Genomic DNA, 26611 nt, shown 5'->3' on the forward strand with positions numbered 1-26611 from the left:
CCCTGGCCTCCCAGCCTCAGATACCGGTCAGGGGGACACAGTGTCAAATGAGTGACTTGCTGCCCAGGCCCACCTTGGAGAATCAGTCCAATTTTAGGGTTTTCACCTCAGGGCAGGGCATGTGTCACAGGCCTACGGTATGTAGATTCTGGAGTTGGAAGAACTCTCAAGCAGTGGGTTACGGCAGGGGCCCATGGCCTGTTAGGAACCTAGGAACCGGGCTGCACAGCGAGAGGTGAGCAGTGGGCTAGCATTACCGCCTGAGCTCCGCCTCCTGCCAGATCAGCTGTAGCATTAGATTCCCTTAGGAGTGCAAACCCTACTGTGAACTGCGCATACATTTAGGTTGAGCACTCTAAGGTCTGATGATCTGAAGTGGAACAGTTTCATCCCAACCCACCCACCCTACTCCAGTCTGAAAAAATTGTCTTCCACGAAAATGGTTCCTGGTGCCAAAAATGTTGGGGACCGCTGGGTTAGGGGATCCCGTGAGAGGTGAACACACCATCCGGCATGCGTTTTGAGGAGTTAGGCGCTGCCAGGCACCAGGGTCCCAGGTAGGATGACAGGTACAGGCCTGGGGAGGCCGGGTTTGTGTTTTCCTGCAGCACAGTCTGCTTTGACTGGCATTCAGTATTGGCACTACAGGGACTAGGAGAGTCTTAGGCACTTCTCAGAGAGGTTAGGAGGTGGAATATCGGTCTAGAACCTAACAGCAACCTTTTACGTAGATAATACTGATTTCCTCAGTTGCAGTTTTGCCAGCAGCTTGGTCTGTCCCACTTCCTGATTTGCCTTCCTCTCTCGGCTCCTCAAAGCTGTTTTTAATTGGGCACAAGTTATTCCTCAGTGAGATGGAAAGAACACTTGCTAAGGACTGGACCTACCACGGGAGTAAATGGCTCCACCCTGCCTCTCCGGGCGTCTGCTAGCTCAGGCGTCAGGTGGTGATTAGACTCATAGTTTGCATCTGTGGTGTTAAATTTTCTGGAGTACTTATGTGTGCTTCCTCACTTGGTCCCACAACATTTATCTAAGTGTGCTAAGCAGACATTCTCCCCATTGTGCAGACGAAATTGAAGTAAGTGGCCCGCTGAGGGTCCCAGCATCAGTCGTGTCCCCAGAGGTGTGATGCAGAGCTCTTAATTCTTAATCTTTTATGCCGTCCACCACATGAGCAGCCTTGCAGTGCACCAAGCGTCTCGTGAGGTGTAAGGCCTGTGAAAATATATTTGAGTATAAAATATTATTGGCCAGGTGTGGTGATTCATGTCTATAATCCCAGCACTTTGGGAGGCCAAGGAGGGCGGATTGCCTGAGGTCAGGAGTTGGAGACCAATCTGGCCAACGTGGTAAAACCCCGTCTCTACTAGAAATACAAAAAAAAAAAAAAAAAAGAAAAAATTATCCAGGCGTGGTGGCGGGTGCCTGTTATCCCAGCTACTCAGGAGGCTGAGGCAGAGGAATTGCTTGAACCAGGGAGGTGGAGGTTGCAGTGAGCCGAGATCACACCACTGCACTCCAGGCTGGGTGACAGAGCAAGACTCTGTCTCAAAAAAAAAAAAAATGTTATTCTAACAAAAGTAATTTCTGTTGCGTGGGAATAAAGGGCAGTGTTTTTGTAAATACCTGCCATAAGAAAAAAAAAAAACATTAAATTAATCAACAGTAGGTATTGTTCATTCAGTATTAATATCCATTTTCGTCTTTATCTTACTGTGGGACTTTAAAAGGGAGAAGAAACAGCTAACAGTCCTCCTGTTATACAAGGAAAAATATTATATGTTCTGTGTAATTTAAACATCCATTAGTTTTATGAAGGATTTTTTAAAAATTCGTTATTTATTGAATTTAAAGTTTATTTGTATATATGTAAGTTAGCATCCATATACAGTTACGTAATTTGGACACATTAGAAAAATACAAAGAAGAAAGCAGAAAGCATTCCTAAGGCTACTTACTAGAGCGAACCGCTATCATAATATGAGAGTGTTTCTTTCCTGTATTTTTACGTATATAGATTTTTAACATACTTTGTTTCATGCTTTATATAAAGTTTTTTGTGTATGGCTGTTTACACATAATATTATAAATCCTCAATTTCATGCATATTCTTAAACACTGGGATTGTGTTGTATTTTATTCTATATATGTACCACATTTATCTCTGACCACTGACTGTTAAGACTGTTTCCAGTTTTTCATTCTTGTAGTTTTGGATGAATATTTTTCTATGTTAAGTTTTTTATTTTCTTATTATGTCTCTTATTTTCTTGGGTAGATTTTTCAGATGTAGAGTATTGAGCCAAATGATTTGAACAGTTTTTTAGGATTTAATACACATTATCTTATTGGTGTTCAGAGAATGCTGCCAGTTTGCATCTGTCTGTAGCGTGTGGGATATGCATCCCCCAGACCCTCACGGGCATGGGGAGTGAGTGTGTTGTGTGTATGTGTGTGTGAGAGAGTGAGAAAGAGAGACATGCATGTGTGATACACTCATGGACAGCTTTTGTAACTTGCTTGGTCAGAAGTGGTATACTATTGTTTTAACTTCATCTCTTTTATGACTCATTATTTATGCGCATGTCTTACCCAGCTAAGCTTCCTGAGGATTAGGAAGCTCTTTCATTCATCTTTCATGCTCCTCCCTGCTACAGCATCCAGTACAGTGCCTAGTAGAACTGAATACGTTGATTTACTGAAGTAACAAGAGGGTTTTTTATATCAGACAATAAACCACATAGAACTGTTCAACAATACTCAGTATCTTATAATTCAAATAAACATGGGAACAGTGCAAAGATGGCTTTCAGTGTGTGTGAGTAGTGAATGGAGTTTGTTGTGTATTTGCTGCTAAAATTACTGTTTTTAAAAAATCAAATACTAGACTGTTGTATGGATTGACAGGGTTTTCTTTTCATGTCCTTTATACTAAGTTGAAAGGAAGCATCTTCACATGTGAAGGCTTCGTGTTTACTTGTTGCATTTTAATAAAGAATACAGTGATGGTACATGCTTTGTACAGTTTAGTTCAGTTTTCAACAATATTGATTGATGTTAGTTTTGTTGAATACCATAATACAGATATTTTGCAAGAGTTTCCACTGTGGATTCAGTGGAAAATAATATTAGTGAGAACAGAGTGTTTTCAGGAAGGTTTATATTTTTTTAAGGCTCCAGCCTGCCAGTTTTCATCATAAAATGCTCATGTTCTCTTCTTTGCTACCCATTGTCACTAAACATTCATTTAACGATTAGGACAGATTTTTTTTTTATGATCTCTAAATGAAATTAATAAGTGCAGTCTATATTGGTTGACATTAAATAGAAATTCTTTTCTTCTTTTGCTGTGTTTTCCTCAGACACAAATGCCTCTGCTTAAATTATTAATTGGGATGACTGATTTCCTACCGTGCCATCTGTAATTCAGGGGTCACATTGCTGAAAAGATGTATTAACTAATAACCTCCTGAGAGAAGGAGGTGAGGGCTATCTCTTTTTATCTCTTTCTGATTTAAAAGATTTAATGGGAAGCAGTCAATACTCGCAGCTGTTCTTCTGTCTCCTTCAAAAAACTCCGTGATCAAAATTGTCTATTTAACAAAACAACCCTTGTTTATTCTATTTTTGACTTACAGAATGATGGGCAGGGTAGCAGTTTACTACCAGAAATTGGTTCTTGTTCTTTATTGAGATACAGGAAGTTTAAAACTTTAGAAAAGCCATATTCTAATACAGTATAAAGTCTCTAAGATAATTTCAAATATAAATTGTAATTGGGAAGAGAATAGTGCCTCCCTGGAGATTGCTTTGGGCAACTCACTCAGCTTCTAAAAGCTTTTCTTTGCCTCTTGGAGAATCAGCTTAAACACTGCAGTCAGTTACTGGTTTGTGTTCTCTTATTCTTTGTGTGTAAATCAGTGAGCAGTCATCCCATATTTTGTAAACCTGACTGTTTCCTTCACTGTGTTCCTTTGGAATAGTTATGGGCCTCATTCATTTGCTCAATTTCAAATCAGTATGTTTATCAATAAATATACACTCATATATTACATTTTCAGCTATTATTTTTAGAGCTTTTGGTCCCATTGAATTTTTAGAATAATCCTTTGAAAGAGATACAGTTATTCCCACTTTACAGATAGGAAACTGAGGCTCAGCGTTTACAGGCGATTTTATCACCATCTCAGCAGCGTGTGGTAGAGCTGGATATTTGCCAAGTGTCCACATGCCAGGACATGTCTATGCCTTCACCATGCTTAGAGTTTACAGGAGGATAACAGCAAGTAATAAACTGGTATAGTCTGGTGTAACTTCGAGTAAGAAAGAAAAAAAAAGGTACAATGCTATGGCGGCCAAAAGTAAGATCACTTACACCCAACCTTAAGGTTTGAGAAGGCATTTTAAAAACATGATATGTGAACTGAGGTGTGATGGATAACACCTCTTAGCAAGGCAGGAAATAAACACGTCTTGAAGAGATGTTGGCAGAGGTAGTGGCATGTACAGAGGATAAGAACATGAAGGTCAACACATGGGAGCATAGAGGGTGGAAATCCAGCAGCTGCACGAGGGGCTGTAACGCATGGATCAAATCATGAGTGGCTAGTGCTGTCTTAAAGCAAGCAGCTTTATTCAGAGGGAAATAAGGAACTGTTGAAGGATTTCATTATAATCTAGGAGAAATATGATAGTGGTTTTAACTCTGGTTGTAGCAGTCGAGATGGAGAGATTGACATGGATTTGAGGAGTACTTGGAAGGTAAAATGGGCATGATTGAATGTGGGCTGTGAGGGGAAGGCATGATTGAATGTGGGCTGTGAGGGGAAGGCAGGGTGTTTGGCTTGGGCACCTGAGTGGTTGGTGATGCCTTTCCCTGAGCCGGGCAGAGGAGGAGCAGATTTGGGTGCAGGGAGGGGTAGGCAGGACAACCTGGACTATCTTAGTGCAACTTGGAAATGTTGACTGTGAGATGTCTTTGGGCTTGTGGATAAGGATTTATGAGTCATCAGCATAGAGATGGCATATGAGACTACAAGGATGGCACAAGGGAATGTATAAAATTAGAAGGCAGGCTAGGGTAAACCTGAAAAACCTCAGCATTTAAAGACGACCTGAGGAGGAGGAGGAGCCAGCCAGGAGACCAAAAGAGACAAATGAGAATCAGTGTGCTCCATGCAGGTGTTATGATAATGTGTCGACTCAGGACTTTGGGATACTTTGGTCTGCAATCATTTCAATTTAAATGGATAGATAGAGGTTAATGATGATTGTCAACCAAGTGTCGGGCATGACTGGGAGTAGAAGCAGTGACTATGACAGACCAGGACCCCACTCCGATGGAGTTTACCAAGCTGCTTTACTTACAGAGTCACCCAAGAGCCCCATTTAAGAAACCTTCGACTGGGCCCTTTTTTTCACTATGAAGTGCAAATCAATATAAAGGAAACTCATAATATGGGTAACTTGTGGAGACTGAATCCTTCAGGGTTTTTTTTTATTGAGGTCTTGCTTTACTCCAATGAAAAAATTCTTAACCACATCAAGGAGATCAGCTTTTCTGGGACATCACTTGAGAAATTCCTCCAAATAGCACGTGGAGTACTTTAAAAATTTGTTGGCCTAACACCAATGTGAACTTTCCAGCAAGAAAAGATTCTATTCCCCTTCGCAGATCATAAGTTACCCCTATGTTATAAAACCCCAAAGAGGAGAATTCTGCTGGTTTTTATGTTCTCATGTTCAAAAATATTTATCTTTGGTACCACTGCAGTGTTTAATTCAAGATAGATGTTTAAGAACTTATTTTCATGTTCAGATCTATCAAAAACTTACCAGGCAAAAATATTATTGAACTTGTATATCAATTTATTACCATTATTATTTAATAGTAGCTATTTATCAAGTTATCTTATAGCTTTGATTTTCATATTCTACTGGTAATAGGAATGTGAGTTAATGGGCTTTTTTATAGCTTTTTTTTTTTTTTTTATCATTTCACTTAATACCCGGCTTAGTTTTTGGTAAATGCATTTTAGGTGATCAGACCTCAGCTCATTGATTGCCTTCTTGACCTCAGAGAGAGGGTAAAAGTGGGATCAGTTTGTTCTTCCTTTTATTCCCTGTCCTATTATCCATATTAGTATTAGAGCTGTTGGGATACTGGCATGAAAAATAAGCATTTTTTTTTTTTACTGTAGTTATACTTGTATTATAAATCTGCTATATAATTTTAACCATTTTTTCCCTTGAATGGGGCTCATAATTTGTGCGTTTTGTGGTTTTCAATCCATTTGCTACAGCTGCAGTCCTGATAAGTGGCTCAATTATAACTATAATATTGGTCTTAAAGACTCACTGATGTCTCATGGAAAACTTCGAAAAACATCCTATTTAAAGACAATTATGCTTAAATATCAAATGTTCTCCATTTCTTTTCTATCCTTTAAAAGTTATTACCAAGACAGTTAGCATGAGAACAGCTCCTTCAAGCTCTAAAATTCTTCAGTGTTGGTCAGTGGCCTTCCCTAGCCCTTCCTTACTTGGGGGCACCCCCACTACCTGTGAGTTTTCTGTCTGGGTTTTTTAAGTGCTTGCAGAGTGTTGGTGACTATTTTCTGCTTTTACTGGGGAGCAAAAGCCATAGAATTTCATGAAATGCAAGAATAATTGGAAACTATGGGGAGAGGGCCAGTGCCCCTCACAGTAAAAATTAGCTTAAAGAACAGAAAGAAAACTGTATGTAGACACAATCCAGAGATCCATTTTTATTAGATCATTCAAAGGCAAACTCTTTCTTCTCACCACCTTCCAGATGGTCAGAATCTAGGTTTAGGAAATTACCTGGAAGAGAGAATATTCATGTTGCTGTCAAGGTCACAGGCCTCTTATAGATGAGTCTGTCATCTTTATAAAGTTCTAGGGAAGGAATTAAATGAGTCTCAGATTTTCCTTGATGTTTGTTTTTTCTTAAGCTATTCCAGCTTAGTAGTATGAGTCCATTTAACTATTAGGAAAGCAGTTAGTATCCTTGTGCTGTTAATTAGAATAAGGCAGGAGGGAGCAAGTGGTACCAGTGACACTCACCATATACATGTACAATGAGGATCCAGTTTATGCTACAGCTTTCTAATATTTCATTTCATAGCACGTTTGCTTTCTAAGGAGAAATACCATGGCCTTTTTGTTTGAGGACTCTGCATTTGCCAATCTGAAACTCTCGTAACTGGTTTTTTACAATCTGTTAGAATGACAAGATGATGTAAAATCACAGAGAGGGGAAGGACAGGCGCAACTCACAGCTGCTCAGGAAGAAGGCATGTGTGGGCCCTCGCTTCATATGGCTTCTTCTCTAACTCGGACACGAAGCTGAGGTGGCCTTTTGACCAGGTCTTTCGATTGCATAGTTTCCATGTGCCATCCGGTTTTGGAGTGATACCATTCACGGGCATGCATCCAGAGCCCCCAGGAAGCTGGCGACATGCCACCTACAGAAAATGGAGCTCTGCAAACAGCCGCTTAGCCGCGCTCACAAGAGGACAGAGACTGGTGGCAGGATTGGCCGTTTAGGCCTCCTTATTACCTACCATGTTTGGGAATGGGCCTTGGGTCTACTAGAGGAAGCTGCTGAGATGCTTAGAAGATGAAGTATGACATTCTTTTCTTTGTATACAATTAGAAGACATGTCTGTAATCACCTCATTTGGCTGGTACGGAAGTGGGGGTGGGAAGCTCTCTTTTCAGAGTGGAATAGTTGCTGAATTTTGTGTTTACCTGTTGTAAGGATTTGGGAAAATGCCATGGAGCACATAGTGTCCTGCAAAGTGTTAACATCCATTTATAGGTATCTGACTTTATAATGAGTGGTTTTCTACAAAGTTATATCAAATGAAACATTTCTGATTACAATATATTATATAATATATTCCTATAACCACCAGAATTTTTCATTTAAATATTTTCTAATATAAGGGCTTACTGCCTAATATATTTGTATAGTGATTTGTTAATTTAATAATATTTACCAAACATCTACCACATACTGGAAACAGCTCCAGGCACCATAGATAAAATGGGGAAGAAAACAAACATAGTCTGGATTCACAGAGCTTTCTCCTGGGGAGAGACAGAGAGAAGCAGGAAGTCCTTAGAGGCATGGAAATGGGTGTTGGGGAAGACACTGTGGGAATATGTTGTAGGGTCACCCCGTTGCGGGGAGAGAGATGATCACGAATGGTTGTCAGTTCAGCTCAGGCAGTGAGTGATCCATTTAGAGGGAGCAGCTGGGACACAAGCCTGGAGAGTGGTCTGTTTGAAGACTTGAAAGACGCTTGGTATGTCTGGGGCAGGGCATAGAAAACAAGGGAGGAGGGAGAGAGATTAAACAACACAGAGTTTCCACAAGCTACAGTAGAGCAAAATCTCAGGGGAGGAGTTGCAAGGAGATGGGATCCAGGCTGCATCCCAGGAGCAATAATTGTGGCCATGGGATGAGGTATTCTTAACTGACCACATGTTAGGTGTGGAGTTAGCCTCACACAAATTAAATGATTCTCCAAAGCAATTCAAGCCACCATTTCCAGAAGAAAGGGGAATGGATTCTAGATAGGAAAAATCGGTAGCTGTCCCCTAAAGCTAATGTTCTTAGCACAAACAAATTTTCAAAATTCACAACCAAAGGAATATTCTGAGATACCGTTAGGAAAGAATTTCACGTGCTCTGTGTTTGCTATAGTTTTTGTCCTTTGTAGTGAACCTTATGATAAGATTCAGCATAAATTCATCTATTTTTAATTTCGTATATTATTTATATTTTAAAATCTTAATTTATTTGAGACTGGATCTGACTTTGTTGCCCACGCTGGGATGCAGTGGTGCGATCATAGCTCACTGCCACCTCTAATTCCTGGTCTCAAGGGATCCTCCTGCTTCAGCCTCCCAAGTAGCTGAGACTACAGGTGTGTACCGCCACGCCTGGCTAATTAAAAAAAAAAAAAGTTTTTGTAGAGACGTGCTCTTGCTGTGTTGCCTGTGCTCATCTCAAATTCCTGGGCTCAAGCGATCCTCCTGCCTCAGCTTCTCAAAGTGCTGGCATAGGTGTGAGCCATCACACCTAGCTAATCTTTATTTTTTGACTATATATTGGTGTATTCCATTTTTTCACAAGATATGTGTAATAAATATTTTGTAACTTTAATTTCATGTGTTAAACATTGAGAAAGTTACAAATGTTAGAGGAATGTGAAAGCTCAGAAGATAGATTTTCAAGTAAGAATCTGAGCCCAGTAAATTATAATAGCTGGTTAGGTTTTCCAGGACTAATTATCATCTTATTCTTGCTAATGCTAGTTTTAATATTTAATGTTTCTCTGGTTTATTTTGCACATCTGTTAGTTGGTGGCCTAAACTCAGAGCTTCCCTGTGGAGCGTGGTGAATAGGTTACAAGTGTGAGGAGATGCTGGTTTTCTCTTCTCTCTGGGTGGTGGGTTGAGCCCAAGGTGGTCAGTCCATTAACTGTGCCTCTAGTTTGAGCGTGTTCCTTCTTGACTCCCTTGTGCTGTACAGATACTGGTATTTCAATAGATGACATGACATGGAAAAGAAAAGAAGGTAGGGTTTGTCGTAGTTATTTGGATGGCATTTATTTTACAAATAAGAGGATAAAGGAGTTTCAAAGCAATGATTAAAGTGGTTCTTTGCATTTCGTGGATGCGTTTGTTAATGTCATTTCTAGTTGGGGACTGGTTATGTACAAGAGTACAACTTTCTAGTGCATTATGCACAAGTGACCTGTAAAATAAAGGCCCCCGGAAATAGAAAACACTGCAATTTACCCATATGTTTGTAGACACTTGATCTAATAACTCTTCTCTTTAATTACAAATATTTTTCTTTGAATTTATTCTTTCTTTCTTTAGACACAAACATTTTCAGGTGTTACATATTTTCCAAACTCATGACAGCCTGTCTTACTCAGAGGCAGAAGAAAGAAAGAACCACTTTACCTCTTCTGAACATAATGATGGTAATAAAGCTATAGCCAGTTTTCTTCATCCTTCACCAAAGCATAAGAAATATTAATAACTGTAATTCGGTTTGAAAATGTTAAAATCCCAACTAGCTAAACAGCATAAAAACTCTTTCCAGTGGACTCTTAATGGCTTTGAGATGAGCATGTGGGGATGTCTTGGAATAGCAGGTATTTTTCTTATGGTGGCAGTTGCTTTCCCCCACCATAAAAAAAAAAAAAAAAAATTTAGTCTAGGGATGACAACGTGTCATCTATTCTCAGAGCTGTTCCATAATGGAGGAAATAAAATGATATTTTAGGATATGGCAAACAAAGGGAAAATGAGTAGCCAGGTACTGACATGCACAGAACAGAACAGACACACTATCCCATGGTTTTCAGAAAGATAAGATAAATGACTGCATCTTACCTAATTCTCTTAGAATTATTATGTTTAAAAGGATCAAGGATGACTGAATTATAGTTTTTTCCTATACAGTTTAGGCTATTATCAAATCCATTCCTGGAGACTGAAAAACTGACAACTTAGGTACAAGAAAACAACTTCTTACCCAGTATCTCTCTACTCCAATGTATTTGATGTGTCAGATACCAGATCCTTGAAGACCTTTTCCCACTTAAAGGAGGATCTGTGTGAGTTCTAATTTGACTACAGGTGATCATTGTGAAAACTCTCTTGTTAATGTCTTGTATTGACCCTTTTGCTGTGGGCCATTTTGAGTTTAACTGTTTTGAAGGAAAGTAAACTAATAATACTGAAACCCATTATATACATGACTTGTGCTACTCTTATAGCCAATTCATTCATTGAAATACTTCATGAATCCCTAGTTTAAGCCAGGCTACCTTAATAGTTAATGCTGGTACACAACTGAAAGGCATGGTTCTTTGCTTAGAGGAACTTGAAGTCAGTAAGTTGGTAAACAGCAATTAGAGATAAGGAAAATTACTCTGTTGGATATAGATGGAGTGCTGTGTTATCACAACATTCTTTGCTTAGATGCAATTAGTGTGGGAGACATCCTAGGAAAGTTTCTCAGATAAGTTAATACCTGATTGTATGATGTGAATTTTATCTAGCTGTGTAGAGAAGGAAGATGGTGTCCAGGGAGGAGTGTTACGAACAGTGCTGTGGATCATGAAACTTCGTGGGCAGAAGCAGAGGAGAAAGACAGATACGAAATCTATTGTAGAATGTGTTCAACTTGAAGTATATTAATTGCTAATGGCTACTTCCTGTCTTTTAATTCAGGTGAAGGAAATACTCATGACCAGCCAGATGTCTTAAGGAATGCTTTTGAAAAGAACAGAGGTGTACAACATTATTACGACAACAGAGAAGCAAATTGGCTTTGGAGAAACTGTATTCTGAAGATGTTGTTTGCTTTGGGCTAAAAAAAAAAGAAAAAATACAACTACAGACAAAGGCTTTATATCTGCAAGTATTATGGCGTGGTCAATAGCAATGTAATTAGATTTACATCGGTCTTCCTGGTGAGTCTTGGAGGCTCTTCCTCAGTAGACATGAGTGACCCAAGGCAGTCACAAGAAGAGAAGCACAAGCTCGGCAGAGCCTCTTCAAAGTTCAAGGATCCCCCTAGAATCATGCAGTCAGATGATTATTTTGCTCGGAAATTTAAAGCCATTAATGGCAACATGGGACCCACTACTTCTTTAAATGCCTCGAATTCCAGTGAGACTGGCGGTGGTGGTCCGGCTAATGGTACCCCAGCTGTGCCCAAGATGGGTGTGAGAGCAAGGGTGTCTGAATGGCCTCCTAAAAAGGACTGTTCCAAGGAGCTAACCTGCAAGGCACTGTGGGAAAGCCGGTCTCAGACCAGTTATGAAAGTGTCACCTCCGTCATGCAGAATGGGCAGAGTGACCAGAGTGAAGGTCAGCAAGATGAGCAGCTCGATCTGGACTTCGTGGAGGCCAAGTACACAATCGGGGACATCTTTGTCCATTCCCCCCAAAGAGGACTTCACCCCATAAGACAGAGGAGCAATAGTGATGTCACTATCAGTGACATCGACGCCGAAGATGTCTTAGACCAAAATGCAGTCAACCCCAACACAGGGGCTGCCCTGCACAGGGAGTATGGAAGTACTTCATCTATCGACAGGCAAGGCTTATCTGGTGAAAACTTTTTTGCTATGCTCAGAGGGTACCGAGTAGAAAATTATGACCACAAAGCAATGGTCCCTTTTGGGTTCCCTGAATTTTTCCGCTGTGACCCTGCAGTCTCTCCGAGCCTTCATGCAGCAGCACAGATTTCTAGGGGAGAATTTGTCCGCATCTCAGGATTGGACTACATGGACAGTGCCCTCCTGATGGGGAGAGACAGGGACAAGCCTTTCAAACGGAGGTTGAAATCAGAGTCGGTGGAAACATCCCTCTTTCGAAAGCTTCGAACTGTTAAAAGTGAGCACGAAACTTTCAAGTTCACATCTGAGCTGGAGGAGAGCCGACTGGAGAGGGGCATTCGCCCTTGGAATTGCCAGCGCTGTTTTGCACATTATGATGTCCAGAGCATTTTGTTTAATATCAATGAAGCCATGGCTACGAGGGCTAATGTGGGGAAAAGGAAAAACATAACCACCGGGGCTTCTGCAGCATCCCAGACTCAGATGCCCACAGGCCAGACAGGCAACTGTGAGTCCCCTTTAGGGAGCAAGGAGGACCTCAACTCCAAAGAGAACCTGGATGCCGACGAGGGTGACGGGAAAAGTAACGACCTTGTCCTTAGTTGTCCTTACTTTAGAAATGAGACTGGAGGGGAAGGCGACAGGCGGATTGCGCTCTCTCGGGCCAACTCGTCCTCTTTCAGTTCTGGGGAAAGCTGCTCTTTTGAATCGTCTCTCAGCTCTCACTGCACAAATGCAGGTGTCTCGGTCTTGGAAGTGCCCAGAGAAAACCAGCCCATTCACAGGGAGAAAGTGAAGCGCTACATCATAGAACACATTGACCTTGGGGCCTATTATTACCGCAAATTCTTCTATGGGAAAGGTAAGGAAGAGCCCTGGGCGTTTGTGTGCGTCTCGGGAGTAATTTTTTTAGGACCAGTCACAATGTTTTGCTTTGTGTTGGAGCACCTTCCTCAGAGTGTCCAAGGCCATAGTCCACTGGGCCGGACCTTGTTCTCCATCATGGTCCCTCCATAGCTTCCAGGCTAATTTTTTCTTTAGAAAACTGCAATTCCATGCCTTTGTTGATGGGTAGTCCTTCATGTGTAAATGCCCTTTTGGTTTGATTTCTCTTTCTGTCATTCTTTGTCTGCCGGTTTGTGAGCATCACAAATTCAAGTTGATTTTAGATTTGGATTTCACTTGATTTAGATTTCACCCCTTGTAAGAAGTCTTCCCTGATTAAGTCTGTCTTCCTCCTATTCCTCTGAATAATCTCTTTTTTTTTTTTTTTGAGACGGAGTCTCGCTCTGTAACCCAGGCTGGAGTGCAGTGGCCGGATCTCAGCTCACTGCAAGCTCCGCCTCCCGGGTTCACGCCATTCTCCGGCCTCAGCCTCCCGAGTAGCTGGGACTACAGGCGCTGCCACCTCGCCCGGCTATTTTTTGTATTTCTTAGTAGAGACGGGGTTTCACCGTGTTCGCCAGGATGGTCTCGATCTCCTGACCTCGTGATCCGCCCGTCTCGGCCTCCCAAAGTGCTGGGATTACAGGCTTGAGCCACCGCGCCCGGCCTCCTCTGAATAATCTCTTATGCTGCGTACAGTGGATCATTCTGTGATTCCCTCACCTCTCTAACCTTTCTGTACTTTGCTCCTCCAGTATTGCTGTATGTGTTGGACATGTTAAATCTTTGTTGAAAGAATGCGTGAATTACCACAACAGACAAATTTTGTTTTCGTGTAGTTCTGTAGATAGGCTTAAATGTTAAGACACAAATGATAAATTATTTAATTCTATGTCAAATAAATGGTTTTTGCTTTACGTATATCTTCAGGCTTGAAGGATGCGTTCTTCAGAGGTCATATAGTTGAATCCTCAACCTTTAAATAAGTGTCCCGAATTATCCCAGGGCTAGGAGAATCTTCTCTGATTTAGAGACCTACAGAGAAACAGGTTCCACACGTGTCAGTAACACATGCCGAGGAAACACTGCGGCACCTCGCACCACCTTTTTATTGGGTGCAGCTGGTGTCCTTCACCCCTTCGTTACAATGCAGCTTACTTTTCGGAGCTATATTTTTCTGTCTTCAGTTTCACCTGTCAGCCCTCTTCCTGCTCCCAGGGATCCAGGGATAAGCTCACGGAGCACCTGAGGAGGCACAGGGTGGGCCCCGCTGCTCTCCTCCTCCTGTTTCTCGTGCATAAACTATTCTGCTTCTAGTGCAGATAACTGGGAGCTAAGTGTACTTTTATTTATTTATTTACTTTTTTACTTTGCATCAATCCAGACTTAGCATGTCTTTCATAATCACGTTATGACAACATGTAACTCAGAGAAACGATCTGATGCAATAAAGCTAAATAAACAGATATTTACACTGCATCTGGCCACTTACTGTGAATTGTCTCTCTGTCCTCATACTGATGACATAATAGGACTGAAATAATTTTGTCAACAGATCTTGGTCCCCTGTTGTTGTCTCCTTTCCTCTCCTCCACCCTGAATTTCGGTCTTGGCTTCAGGTGTGCCTCGGTGTTAACATCATGAATTACTTCCTTCCAGCCAGTGGAATCAAAGAATCTTGGATCTGCTTTTTTTTTGTCTCTGCTGTGAAAATAACTCATAACCCTCATGCCTGTGTTCATGCAGAGGTATCACATTATATCACATTGCTCAAGGATACTCTCTAGGTGCAAGTTATTTTCGGAAAGGGAGATGGAGAGATAGGCTTCCTAATTAAGGTTATTTTTATTGATGAAGCCATGGCTGCCAATTCTTAATAAAATAAAGTCTGTTAGATTTATTATGCCCTGAAATCCCCAGGTAATTAGTCACTCTGGCTAGCTGAGTTTTGTAAATAGTTTGTGATCCAGACTTCAAAATACTAGAATATAAAATTATATATATATTCATATTTATGCCAAGACTTAGTGCCAGCATCTCATTCATATACTGTTGCACATCCTAAGTGTAAGTGGAATGAAAAACGGTTGTTTTCTGCACCCGGGTCACCACCATTTGATTCATTAATGTCCCCAGGGTCTGTTCCCCGAGATGATTTCAGGTTGCTAGATTCTGTTAGTTTTCTTGACTGCCACTTGTGGTTTTTCTCTTGAATTCTCAACTGTCACTTCTTAGTAGTTTTAAAGACTCCTCTGCAAGTGATTTATTTCCTCCACCTTTTCTGATGAGCTACTTAATGTTTTCAAGAGCATCGCAGATGACATCATCAAACTCCTTAGGTTTGAATGTGAAATAAATAAGCTCCACAAAAGAATCTGAGTGTAGACACCCTGTCAGTGAATTGTGGGTGGATGTACGCTTATCGTTTGGCATTTTGGTGCTGTTGGGCACACTCTCTGGTTCTCAGCTTTGCTGTGGATTTATAAACCAGTCAGAAAGCGGAATTCTAGACTACAGTCACACATCAGTTAACAACGGGGATATGGTCTGAGAAATGTGTTATTAGGCAATTTCGTCATTGCGTGAACATCATAGAGCGTACTTAAACCTAGATGATATATATTTTTATTCCTCTCTATATATATTTTCATATGGAAAACCAAATGTCCCATCACCATTACTGAATATCAGACATTTCCCCTTATTCATCTGCACTGCCAGTATCAAGTGCCATGCATCAGATTTCTGTATATGCTCCATCGTGATTTTTGTGGAACCACCATCATGTATGTGGTCCATTGTTGACCACAATGTCCCTATGTGGTACATCGCTGTGTTTTGCAAAGCCCACAAAACGAGGGAGTGGGGAGGCAATCCCTGAGGTCGCTTTGTCTTCGGTGTTCTGTGATTCTGTGCTGTGGAAGGTGCTGTTGTGCCAGCAGATGGGCTCAGGGGCTGGGGAGGGAGCGGCCACCAGGAGCGAGAAGAAGGCCGAGCCCCGGCTGCTCTGTTCTCTCTCCAGTGCAGCTGTGAACTGTGTCCTGCCTCCTGCTATATTTAGCTCTTCCCCTGTGGTCCAGTGTGACTTCAAAGTGAAGTTGGCTACAATGGCATCTGCTCCTGCTCTTGCTGGTCTCTTGTTGAGCCATTAAGGACTCCAGGCAGAGGCAGCAGCCCAGATTCTTAAGTGAAAAGTATAGTGAGGTGGAGGCCTCCTATGGTGTGGGAGTAGATTCCCACCCCCGCTTCAGCCACTGGACACAGCTGTGCAGGACCCTTCTGTCTGCAAACATCACAAGTTGCTTGAGCTTCATTGTATTTAAAAACAGAGGGCCTGGCCATACTGGCACAGATACGATGTTTTTGAGATAGCTTTTTTCTTTTCCTTTTTTGCTTTTCCCTTCTCTCAAGGATTTTCTCTTTGGAAACTGGCTTTCAGGGATCTCTCTTTTGGTACTTTCCAGAGTGCTTTTATTTTGTTCTGTGCTTCAGGGTTCTGTGTAAAACTTCATTTTCAAGAGAATTAACTGGCTCCCGATCACTGGCAAATGTTTAAAGTGTAGAACTTTGATGATGTGATTTCTTCTTTATTGGGTAGTTAATGTGAAATGTCTGCCCTTGATGCTGAGGTGTGTTTCTATGACACGTCATCACTGAAAGGCTGTTGAATAACTTTGTAAAAGGATTTCTGCAGGGGAGTGGCAGGACACAGGAAACTGTGTGACAACATCGCTTGCCCAGGCAAATCCATCTGTAGCTTTCGGTGAAATAGCTTTTTTTTTTTTTTTTTTTTTAAGACAGAGTCTCGCTCTGTTGCCCAGGCTGGAGTGCAGTGGCACCATCTCAGCTCACTGCAGCCTCTACCTCCCAGTTTCAAGCAGTTCTCCTGCCTCAGCCTCCCAAGTAGCTGGGATTACAGACATGCACCACCACACCCTGCTAATTTTTGTATTTTTAGTAGAGACAGGGTTTCGCCATGTTGGCCAGGCTGGTCTGGAACTCCTGTCCTCAGGTGATCCACCCACCTCAACCTCCCAGAGTGCTGGGATTACAGGCGTGAGCCACCGCACCCAGCCGAAACAGCTTTTTTAAAAGCAGTGAGGATAGTAGCAAGTAGAGTGAAAGCTCAGTAATTCCCTTCCTTTCACTGGCGATGACCATGAAGACACATTGGTGCCATTTGTCACACTACTGTTTCTCTGATGGGACTCATGGCGAATGTGCCATATGCTGCTGCTTTGAGCTCTCCATTTGTGAAATAGGCCGTGACCAAGCCCCCCCTTAGATAGGGATTCTAGTTGGGCTTGACCACGGTCAGTCATAGGAGCATCAGTGAGTCTGGTTTCCATTGTAGCAGAACAGCAGGCTTTGCCTCCTTCTGGACCTGTGTGGTACTGCACACTGCCACCAGCGGTGGGGCCAGCGCTGGCACTGTGTGGCTGGACCTGCTTGGTACTGCACACTGCCACCAACGGTGGGGCTAGCGCTGGCACTGTGTGGCAGAGCCCAGACACTGTCTGTTGACACGTAAGGGTTCCTGCTTGGTGTTGAAATCCTTAACTTGTTAAGAAGTTGTGCACCTACTGGGCTACTCGGGAGTTCTAAAACTGTTCTGTGCCCTACTTTATGCCACACAGACCAGAATAGTTCTGGGAGGCAAAGTGAGTAACATTTGGGTAAAGAGAGGTTAAAACCAGATGGGAGGATGAAGCTGGGCCTCCATGGTGACTCAGGAGTGAAGTGAAAAGTGGTTAAGTCATCGTCTGAGCCTTTGGGAACATTGTTTTACTAGAGGCATTTTGCTGGCACAGGAGCATGTGTTCCTCTGAATGTAGTGGGGAAAAATGCGGAGTAAGATTGACAAATCTGTATCTTTTTTTCATTTAGAATTTTTAAATGGTATATAAATGTCATATGATGGTTATAGGAAAATAAGAAAATGTAGAGAAGCAAGAAATAAAGTCTCCTCAAATTCATCAGCTATATCACCATTAACTTTTCGTTATTATCCTTGAAGGCTTTTCTGATGCAAATACATTTATGTAAATGGAGCTTACTCCTGCTATTACTGTGGAACTTGCTTTTGATGATCATCCTTCCATGTCATTATGTATAGAACTGCATCTGCATTTTAAGAGCCATTATCAATTGTCGTTATCTGCACTGAATGCATGAGGAGATACCAGGTATTTGCCAGCCATGATCTGGGCAGATAAGTTAATGACTGTGTTTACTTTACTTGAGAGAAAAACTTATCAGCTTGATAGAAGCACAGTAACAGGGGAAGAAGCATTATTTCTTGCCCTCTTGTAGATGCTACAAAACAGCTTACCGAAGACATTAGTGAATGTCCATTTTTGTAAAGAAATCTTTACTTGAAGAAGTAATTTATCATTATAAGAGTTGAAGTCAGTGTCCCACCACCTTCCTGCTTGGATGTGGGCTGCATTTAGTGATTCACTTCCAAAAGGTATAGTATGGAAAGACAGGGACAAATAACTTCACAGTGGAGGAACCTGGCAGACACTACCTCCCTAGGTCACCAAGGTCACCATCAGCAGTGACAAGTCCTGTGGATAGCTTGTACCCCAGGTATGAATGACTCTTCTGCAGTCTTCCTCTCCAGACCTATAACCCCAGTACAATTAGGGGAAAACATTAGAAAAATTCCAAATGAAGGACGTTCTACAAAATCCCTGACCAATACCCAAAACTGTCCAGGTCATAAAAGCAGGGAAAGTCTGAGAAAAAAAAAAAAAAAAAATCACAGACCATAAGAGCCTTAGGGGACATGACAACCAAATGGAATGTGGTACCCTGGGTGGAATCCTATACAGAAAAAAGACATTCCATTAAACACTGAGGAAATCTGAGTAAAGTATGGACATTAGTTAATAATAAACAGAGTTGATGCATTCATCATAACAAATATACTAAAATAATGTAAGATGTTAACAACTGGGAAACTGGGAGACACGTATAAGGGAAGGAACTCTGCTATTCACAATTTTTCTAGAAATCTAAAAGAATTTTAAAATCAAAAGTTAAAAATTTTACAAATGTAAGTCATAAATGCTCGTATATTTTAAATTATGATTTATTTCTTTAAGACTAGAAGAATTTATGAGTAGTTCCTCTAAATAACAAACTTAAAGGTTTATGTTGCTTTATTGAACGACCATAGAATTCTTGTAAGCAGCTAACTTCACTGTTTGTGGTAACTGCTCTCTTACCTAGCTCTATGTAAACCCACCTTTTCCTCCAGTGCTAATTTTTATCATTAGCATTTTAACTGAAGAATAATATGTTGTATGTACATTCTGCCAAATGGACAAATAGATTCTTCTAGAATTTGTGTAATAACCCTCTTACCTCTCTTGATACCAGTTTAATCATTTGTTGGCTGGGGAATTGTCTGTCATTAGGTAAAAGTGTCCATCCATTTTAATTATAGTTGGAGGTCAACTCTTGGTAAATAGAGGTCTGTGAATGGTGGGCAAATGACATCACTTAAGGCAAAGTGCACACCGAGGTTCACATCCCAACTCTATTTGGGGCAAATCCTTGAACTACTTTGTGCCCTAGTCAATCATCTGTGAAATGGGATGATAATAATACAAATCCTCCCTGTAAAGGGCTTAGAGCAGTGCTTGTCAATAGCGTGCCCCCCCCTGCTTCCCAGGGTTACTTAAATAAATGTGTTAGACTTTTCTCTCTAAAAAGAAACTATTGTTCACACCACTGGTACAGGCTTTAAAGGGCAATACTTTCTTTTAGTGGTTCAGAGATGAAGAGAGAAACAAGTAGAACCATATGGCAGAGAGGGCTGGGGAAAGGTGTCTGGTGAAGTCCACCACCGCATTCCAAACACACTCAGTGAAGTGTCACTAATGTGACAGTTGTAGGCGGGCCTGCACCTTTACATCTCAAATGAACTTCACTGCTGAGTGATGCGTGGCTGCATTTGCTTTGAATTTCATGCCTGGTGGCTTTTTTTTTTCTTCTGATTTTATACAGTCATTGATGAAAATTAATAGGGAGTTGGACACTATTAAATTCATGCGAGTGAACACAGTGCCATCTAACAATAGTACTATTCTAAGATACACATTCCTCCCTCTGAAGACGTAATCGACTGAGTTCTTCACCTCCCTTTTTTTTTTTTTTTTTTTTTTTTTTTTTTTTTAGACAGAATCTCACTCTGTCACCCAGGCTGGAGTGCAATGGCACAATCCTGGCTCACTGCAAGCTCCACCTCCTGGGTTCACACCATTCTCCTGCCTCAGCCTCCTGAGTAGCTGGGACCACAGGTGCCTGCCATCACGCCCGGCTAATTTTTTTTTTTTTCAGTAGAGACAGAGTTTCACCATGTTAGCCAGGATGGTCTCGATCTCCTGACCTCATGATCCGCCTGCCTCGGCCTCCCAAAGTGCTGGGATTACAGGCATGAGCCACTGCGCCTGGCAGTTCTTCACCTCTCTCCCTGGCCAGTATTGCCTCCCTAGAGGTCCCATCCAGTCCCATGGGGGCCCTTAACAGGGAGGAATTGCCCAGATATATATGAGATTCAGCACCAAGGGCTATGATTGCACGGGCTCGGTGTGGCCGTCGGAGGAAAACGCCAGGGCTGCTTCTCTTGCGGAGGTGCCGTATCTGGACAGTCACAGTTCCCATACTCTGCAGTGTTGAAGGAACCTGCAAAGGACTGTGTGCTATTTCAAACCTACTGACCCCCCAGGCCCCAAAAAGTCTTCAGTCAGTTACTGGGGAAGAAGAACGAATGCCCTGTGATTTCCCTGAGAAGAGGAATAAGACTCTTTATATTTCTTTACAGTTTGACTCACATGGCGTTCAACTGAGAACACTTGTTGGCATTTTGCTGCTGGTATAGTAAGTTGAAAGTAAAGGTCTTTGGAGCATTAGTTCTTTTTTTTTTTTTTTTTTGAGACGGAGTCTCGCTCTGTTGCCCAGGCTGGAGTGCAGTGGCCAGATCTCAGCTCACTGCAAGCTCCACCCCCAGGTTCACGCCATTCTCCTGCCTCAGCCTCCCGAGTAGCTGGGACTACAGGTGCCCGCCACCTCGCCCAGCTAGTTTTTTGTATTTTTTAGTAGAGACGGGGTTTCACCGTGTTCGCCAGGATGGTCTCGATCTCCTGACCTCGTGATCCGCCTGTCTCGGCCTCCCAAAGTGCTGGGATTACAGGCTTGAGCCACCGCGCCCGGCCAGCATTAGTTCTTAAAGAGTATAGAAACTTAGTTTAAACACCTTGTGTTTGTTTAGATCTAACATTTATTTCACTCTTTGTCCCACTACATTAAAATAAAAGCTGGACAACCGTCCTGTTATCAGTGGGCTCCACCGCTCTCCTTTGAAGTGGTGACGCCTTTCATACCTCCCTAGTGTTTTCTTCTTCCTTTTGAGCAAATAGTAACAATGACAGATTATGAAAAGAAGCCTTAAATAATCTGCCTTCCTTTTTTAGCTTCATTTTTACTCTAGCTTTCCCTGAAATCATGTTTTTCAAGATACTGTTTTTATGTTAACGATACATTTGTTGTCTCATTTTTAAGTTTTCACTTTCCTGTATTAATTAATTTTTGCAATTTAAACCTTTGCCCGAATTTTTTTTAGCCTTGAGCTGCTTTCCGTGAGAGAACACTAGAGCTGGACTGCCTGGGTTTGCATCCTCACTGTCCCACCAGATTGTGACTTTGAGCAAGTCACTTAACCTTTGTGCCTCAGTATTGTCTGTAAGAATAGTTGTGCCTCCTCATAAGTAGTTAGGATGAACTGAGTTTATTTTTGTGAAAGATATTTAATATTATTGTCTTCCCTGTAATGCCTTGGATTTTTCAAGCTTAGCAAATACCTTGGTTAAATTTGGGTCAAAAGAGCAAAAATTTACGTGACAAAAATCTATGTTTTTCCTTCATAGTAAATTCGGTAATTTAATCCATGAAACACTAACGAAAATGTTTGATACTTCTTGAGGTTGTTGAGTTACTTTTTTTTTTTTCTTTCTGAGATGGAATCTATCTCTGTTGCCCAGGCTGGAGTGCAGTGGCATGATCTCGGCTCACTGCAAACTCCGCCTCCCAGGTTCATGCACTTCTCATGCCTCAGCCTCCCAAGTAGCTGGAACTACAAGCACGCGCCACCATTCCTGGCTAGTTCGTGTATTTTTAGTAGGGATGGGGTTTGCCATGTTGGCCAGGCTGGTCTTGAGCTCCTAGCCTCAAGTGATCCGCCTGCCTCGGCCTCCCAAAGTGCTGGGATTGCAGGTGTGAGCCACTGCTCTCGGCCTATTGAATTACTTTTTTTTTTTTTTTTTTGAGATGGAGTCTTGCTCCATCTTGTAGGCTGGAGTGCAGTGGCACGATCTTGGCTCACTGAACCCTCCACCTCCCAGGTTCAAGCAATTCTCCTGCTTCAGCCTCCTAAGTAACGGGGATTACAGACATGCACCACCACACTCAGCTTATTTATTAGGTTTTTTTAGGTTTATTGTAGAGACTGGGCCTTGCAGTGATGCCCAGACTGACCTCAAACTCCTGGCCTCAAGCAATCTTCCTCCTTCTGTCTCCCAAAGTGCTGGGATTACAGGTCCAAGCCACCATGCCCTGCCCTCATTTACTTACTTATTGTCCCCTTTTCACTTTTTAAAAAATAACTCCTAGAGTGTTCGAAAAAAGGGAAGTGATTTAAAATACACATAATTGTTTGGAGAGAAAGGTGAAAGAAGATACATCATAGATAGGAATTGAAAGAACATTTAACGGCCTGTGTAACCCAGATCAGCAGAGAGCAGGCAATTAAATCATCAACTAGTGGCTGAGAGAACAAAGAACCTTTAAAATGCATTTAATGGGAAAATAGCTAGCTAGCTTCTGCTGTGCATATTAACAAAGTAAAGGACTGGAGGGTACAGGTGCACAGTTGTTTGTGGCCTTGGTGTTCTTATAAATGGTGCTGTGGTCACTGGATGCTAACAGCTTGGATAAAATCCTGTAAGGCAGAGCTGGGAGTGAATGTCTTTTACATACCTGGCCTCAGGAGGCCCTGCAGAGATGTGATCCTTAACCGGTCAATTCATTAGTGAGTTACCACTTAAACCTCTCTTCTAAGATATCACCGTATCTGGAAACAGCTTTTGGGCTAGGGTCCAATGTACCGCCCCTGCCCCCATTTTTTTTCTCCCTGAGCTACAATTTTTATCTCTTACTGAATAGCCACAATGCACCACAGCAATGCACTGAATCTCATTTTCATTTCCTGCTCTGCAATCTTGTTAGCTGATTTTTTTATCTTGCCCTGTTGTATTTGCATGATAGGTGGGTTTTCATTCGCTTCTCAACAGTCTTTTCATAGCTTCTGTTCTGCCAAGGAAGGATTTCATTTGATTCACCCTTGAAGCAATTTTATGGAAATCATCTGCCTGGAATGAGGACAGGCTCTGGGTGGGTGAGGGTCTGAATGCACACAGCCCTGGGAAGCCTTGCTCACGGTCCTCTGCCCAAGATGGGAAGGGCTTCTTGCCATGCAGATAAACAAGGAGGTCTTTCCCGAAGAGGCGATGTGGGATATCGTTTGAAAAGGGCAACTTTTTGCCTCCTGGTGGTTATGGTAGGGGGCACAGTCTCTGTATGTCCTAATGGTATGTGGAGATGCCCTTTATAAAAGCTAGGCAGTGTCTTAAACATTATTGAATAGAAGACTTTGATTTCTTTGGAAACACATCAAGGTAACCTACTGTATTCCTTGGTGAAACCAAAAGCATGGCTAACCCTTAGTAGATGGTTAGGAGACATAAAAGCTGTAAGTCTGCAGGTGTGATGCTTGTAAACAGCAGGAACTTCATCTCTGTTTGCAATGAGAAAGTGGATGTCTGTGTGAGACAGAGAGAGGAAAATGGGTCTGCGACATGGATTGGCAAGGTAGGCATGAAGGGTTTTGTGTTTTGTTTTTTTTTTTTTTAGTTAATTCACCTGCCATCTTTGATAAAAAGGGGAATATACAAGTTTTAGATTCCCAAACTTTTAAAAGTATAATTTATGATAGAAATTACTCAGTGAAGTATATATACCACCTCTTAAAAAAGACTTCTGCGAGTCCAGTGTGACCTCTCCAAGTGATTCTGGGTCAGCATTTTGAGATTAAAAGTGGGAATCACCTTCAGGCTGACCTATGAACTGTGCCGGATTTTTGGGCTCAAAATCAAATTACTCGATGATGCAATTTACTTTATGTGCATTCCATTTTGTTTTGATTTTTTTTTTTTTTTTTTTTTTTTTTTTTGCCAGTAACATGCCTGCTGTCAACTATAATACCCCTCCCAGGTCAATGATGGTGTTACAGGGATTAGATATATTAGGAGCCGGGAGGATTCTGAGGTTAAGAAAGGTTCTGTAACTAACCCAAGGTTAAGCACGTGATAAGCATCAAAGCCCAGATTAGGCAACCAGTAAGAAGCTTTTTATAATTATAAGATTGCACAGTAAATGGGTTTGAGACTGCTGGTTAAATAAGGCAAATTGAAAACATGTTATCTCTTCCCCTTCCAGAATACCACTAAAAATGACAGTGAAGGAATTTTAAAAATGGGCATAATGCCAAAAAGTAAAAAAGCACCAGGGAGAAGCAGCCGAAGGAAGGCAGGGTATATGAAAGCAGGTGGAAGAGCAAGACTACTCCTAGTAGATTGAGAGAGCCAGCCTCCTGCGTCCCTCAGCATGGGAAGAGGGTAGAGGCCATCAAGAAGTGAGTCAGGACATGCCACAGAGCCAGGCACCCTTGGAGAAGGGCTTAGGGGAGTGAAAACGGGGCTGGTTACATGCTTCATAAAAGGCCGGATTCTCTCTCCTCCCCCATAGCCAGTTTACTATGTGCCCCTCTCCCAGGTGGGAAATAAGATTTATTCTGGAGAAATGGAACAGCAGGCCTAGCAAAGGGCAGGACTAAGGCACTTAACTAAAAATGGGGACTTAGTGAAAGTCAACAGAGTGAGGTGCCCAGCCCCACCCCATTATTTGAGCTCAATATTTCTAGACAGGAGACTGGAGGTGCCTTCCCTGGGACACTCACTGGCCCAAGAAGAAGATGCCCCTGTCTGATGGCTGGGTCCTGCCTGACCAGCCTAATAAGGCACGGCTCAGAGATATGGTGGGGTCAGTGCCAGACCACATCAATATGGTGAATATTGTAATAAAGTGAGTCACACACTGTTTTTGGTTTCACAGTGCATATAAAAGTTGTTTATACTGTAGTCTACTGTGCAGATAGTGCTATATCTAAAAGAACAGTATACGTATCTTAATTTAAAAATACTTCATTGCATTAGCCAGGCGTGGTGGTGGGTGCCTGTAGTCCCAGCTACTCAGGAGGCTGAGGCAGAAGAATGGCTTGAACCTGGGAGGCAGAGCTTGCAGTGAGCTGAGATTGCGCCACTGCACTCCAGCCTAGGTGACAGAGCAAGACTCTGTCTCAAAAAAAAAAAAAAAAAAAAACAAAAAACTTCATTGCTAAAGAGTGCTAACGATCACCTGAGCCTTCAGAAAGTCAACCTTTCTTCTGATAGAGGATCTTGCCTCCACGTTGATGGCTGTTGGCTGATCAGGATAGTAGATTTTGAAGGTTAGGGTGGCTGTGACAATTTCTTAAAACAACAGTGAGGTTTGCCACATTGATTGACTCTTTCAGGAAAGATTTTTCCGTAGCATGCGATGCTATTTGATAGCATTTGACCAACAGTAGAACATCTTTCAAGATTGGAGTCAGTCATCTCAAACCCTGCCACTGTTGAATCTACTAAGTTTATGCAAGATTCTAAATTCTTTGTTATTGTTTCAACAATGTTCACAGCATTTTCACCAGGAGTGGATTCCATCAAAAGAAACTACTTTCTTTGCTCATCCATAAAAAGCAACTCCTCATCTGTATAAGTTTGATCATGAGATTGTAGCAATTCAATCAGATCTTCAGGCTCAATTTCTAATTCTAGTTCTCTTGCTATTTCTACCACATCTGCAATACTTCCTACAGTGAACTCTTGAATCCCTCAGAGTCATCCATGAGGGTTGGAGCCACCTTCTAAATTTCTGTTACGTTTGTATTTTGACATCCTCTCATGAATCATAAACGTTCTTAATGGCATCTGGAATGATGAATCCCTTCCAGGTTTCCAATTTTATCTGCCCAAATCCATCAGAGGAATCTCTATTTATGGCGGCTATAGCCTTACAAAATGTACTTCTTAAATAATAAGACTTAAAAGTCAGAAATACTCTGATTCATGGGCTACAAAATGAATGTGGTGTTAGCAGGCATGAAAACAACAGTAATCTCCCTATATATCTCCGTCAGAGCTCTTGGGTGATGAGATGCGTTGTCAGTAAGCAGTAATATTTTGAAAGGAATGTTTTTTTTATCTCAGAACTAGTACTCAACAGTGGGCTTAAAATAGTCAGTAAACCATACTGTAAACAGATGTGCTGTCATCCAGGCTTTGTTGTTCTGCTGATAGAGCACTGGCAGAGTAGTTCGGCATAAT

The 26611-nt window shown here is 41.8% G+C and overlaps 1 protein-coding gene across 12 annotated transcripts in view; it reads left to right on the forward strand.

The window, feature by feature from the left end:
* LOC105464131 (signal induced proliferation associated 1 like 2) overlaps nucleotides 1–26611 on the forward strand; it is a 235726-nt gene that overhangs the window by 107880 nt on the left and 101235 nt on the right. For all 12 annotated transcript variants that reach the window (XM_071074238.1, XM_071074232.1, XM_071074226.1 and 9 more), the window contains one exon: nucleotides 11287–13041. In XM_071074238.1, coding sequence (XP_070930339.1) covers nucleotides 11559–13041 — 1483 coding nt within the window. In that variant the 5' untranslated portion in view covers nucleotides 11287–11558. The remainder of the gene's footprint in view (nucleotides 1–11286; nucleotides 13042–26611) is intronic.

The sequence above is a fragment of the Macaca nemestrina genome, chromosome 1 (genome assembly GCF_043159975.1).
Source record: "Macaca nemestrina isolate mMacNem1 chromosome 1, mMacNem.hap1, whole genome shotgun sequence".
NCBI classification, from domain to species: Eukaryota; Metazoa; Chordata; class Mammalia; order Primates; family Cercopithecidae; genus Macaca; species Macaca nemestrina.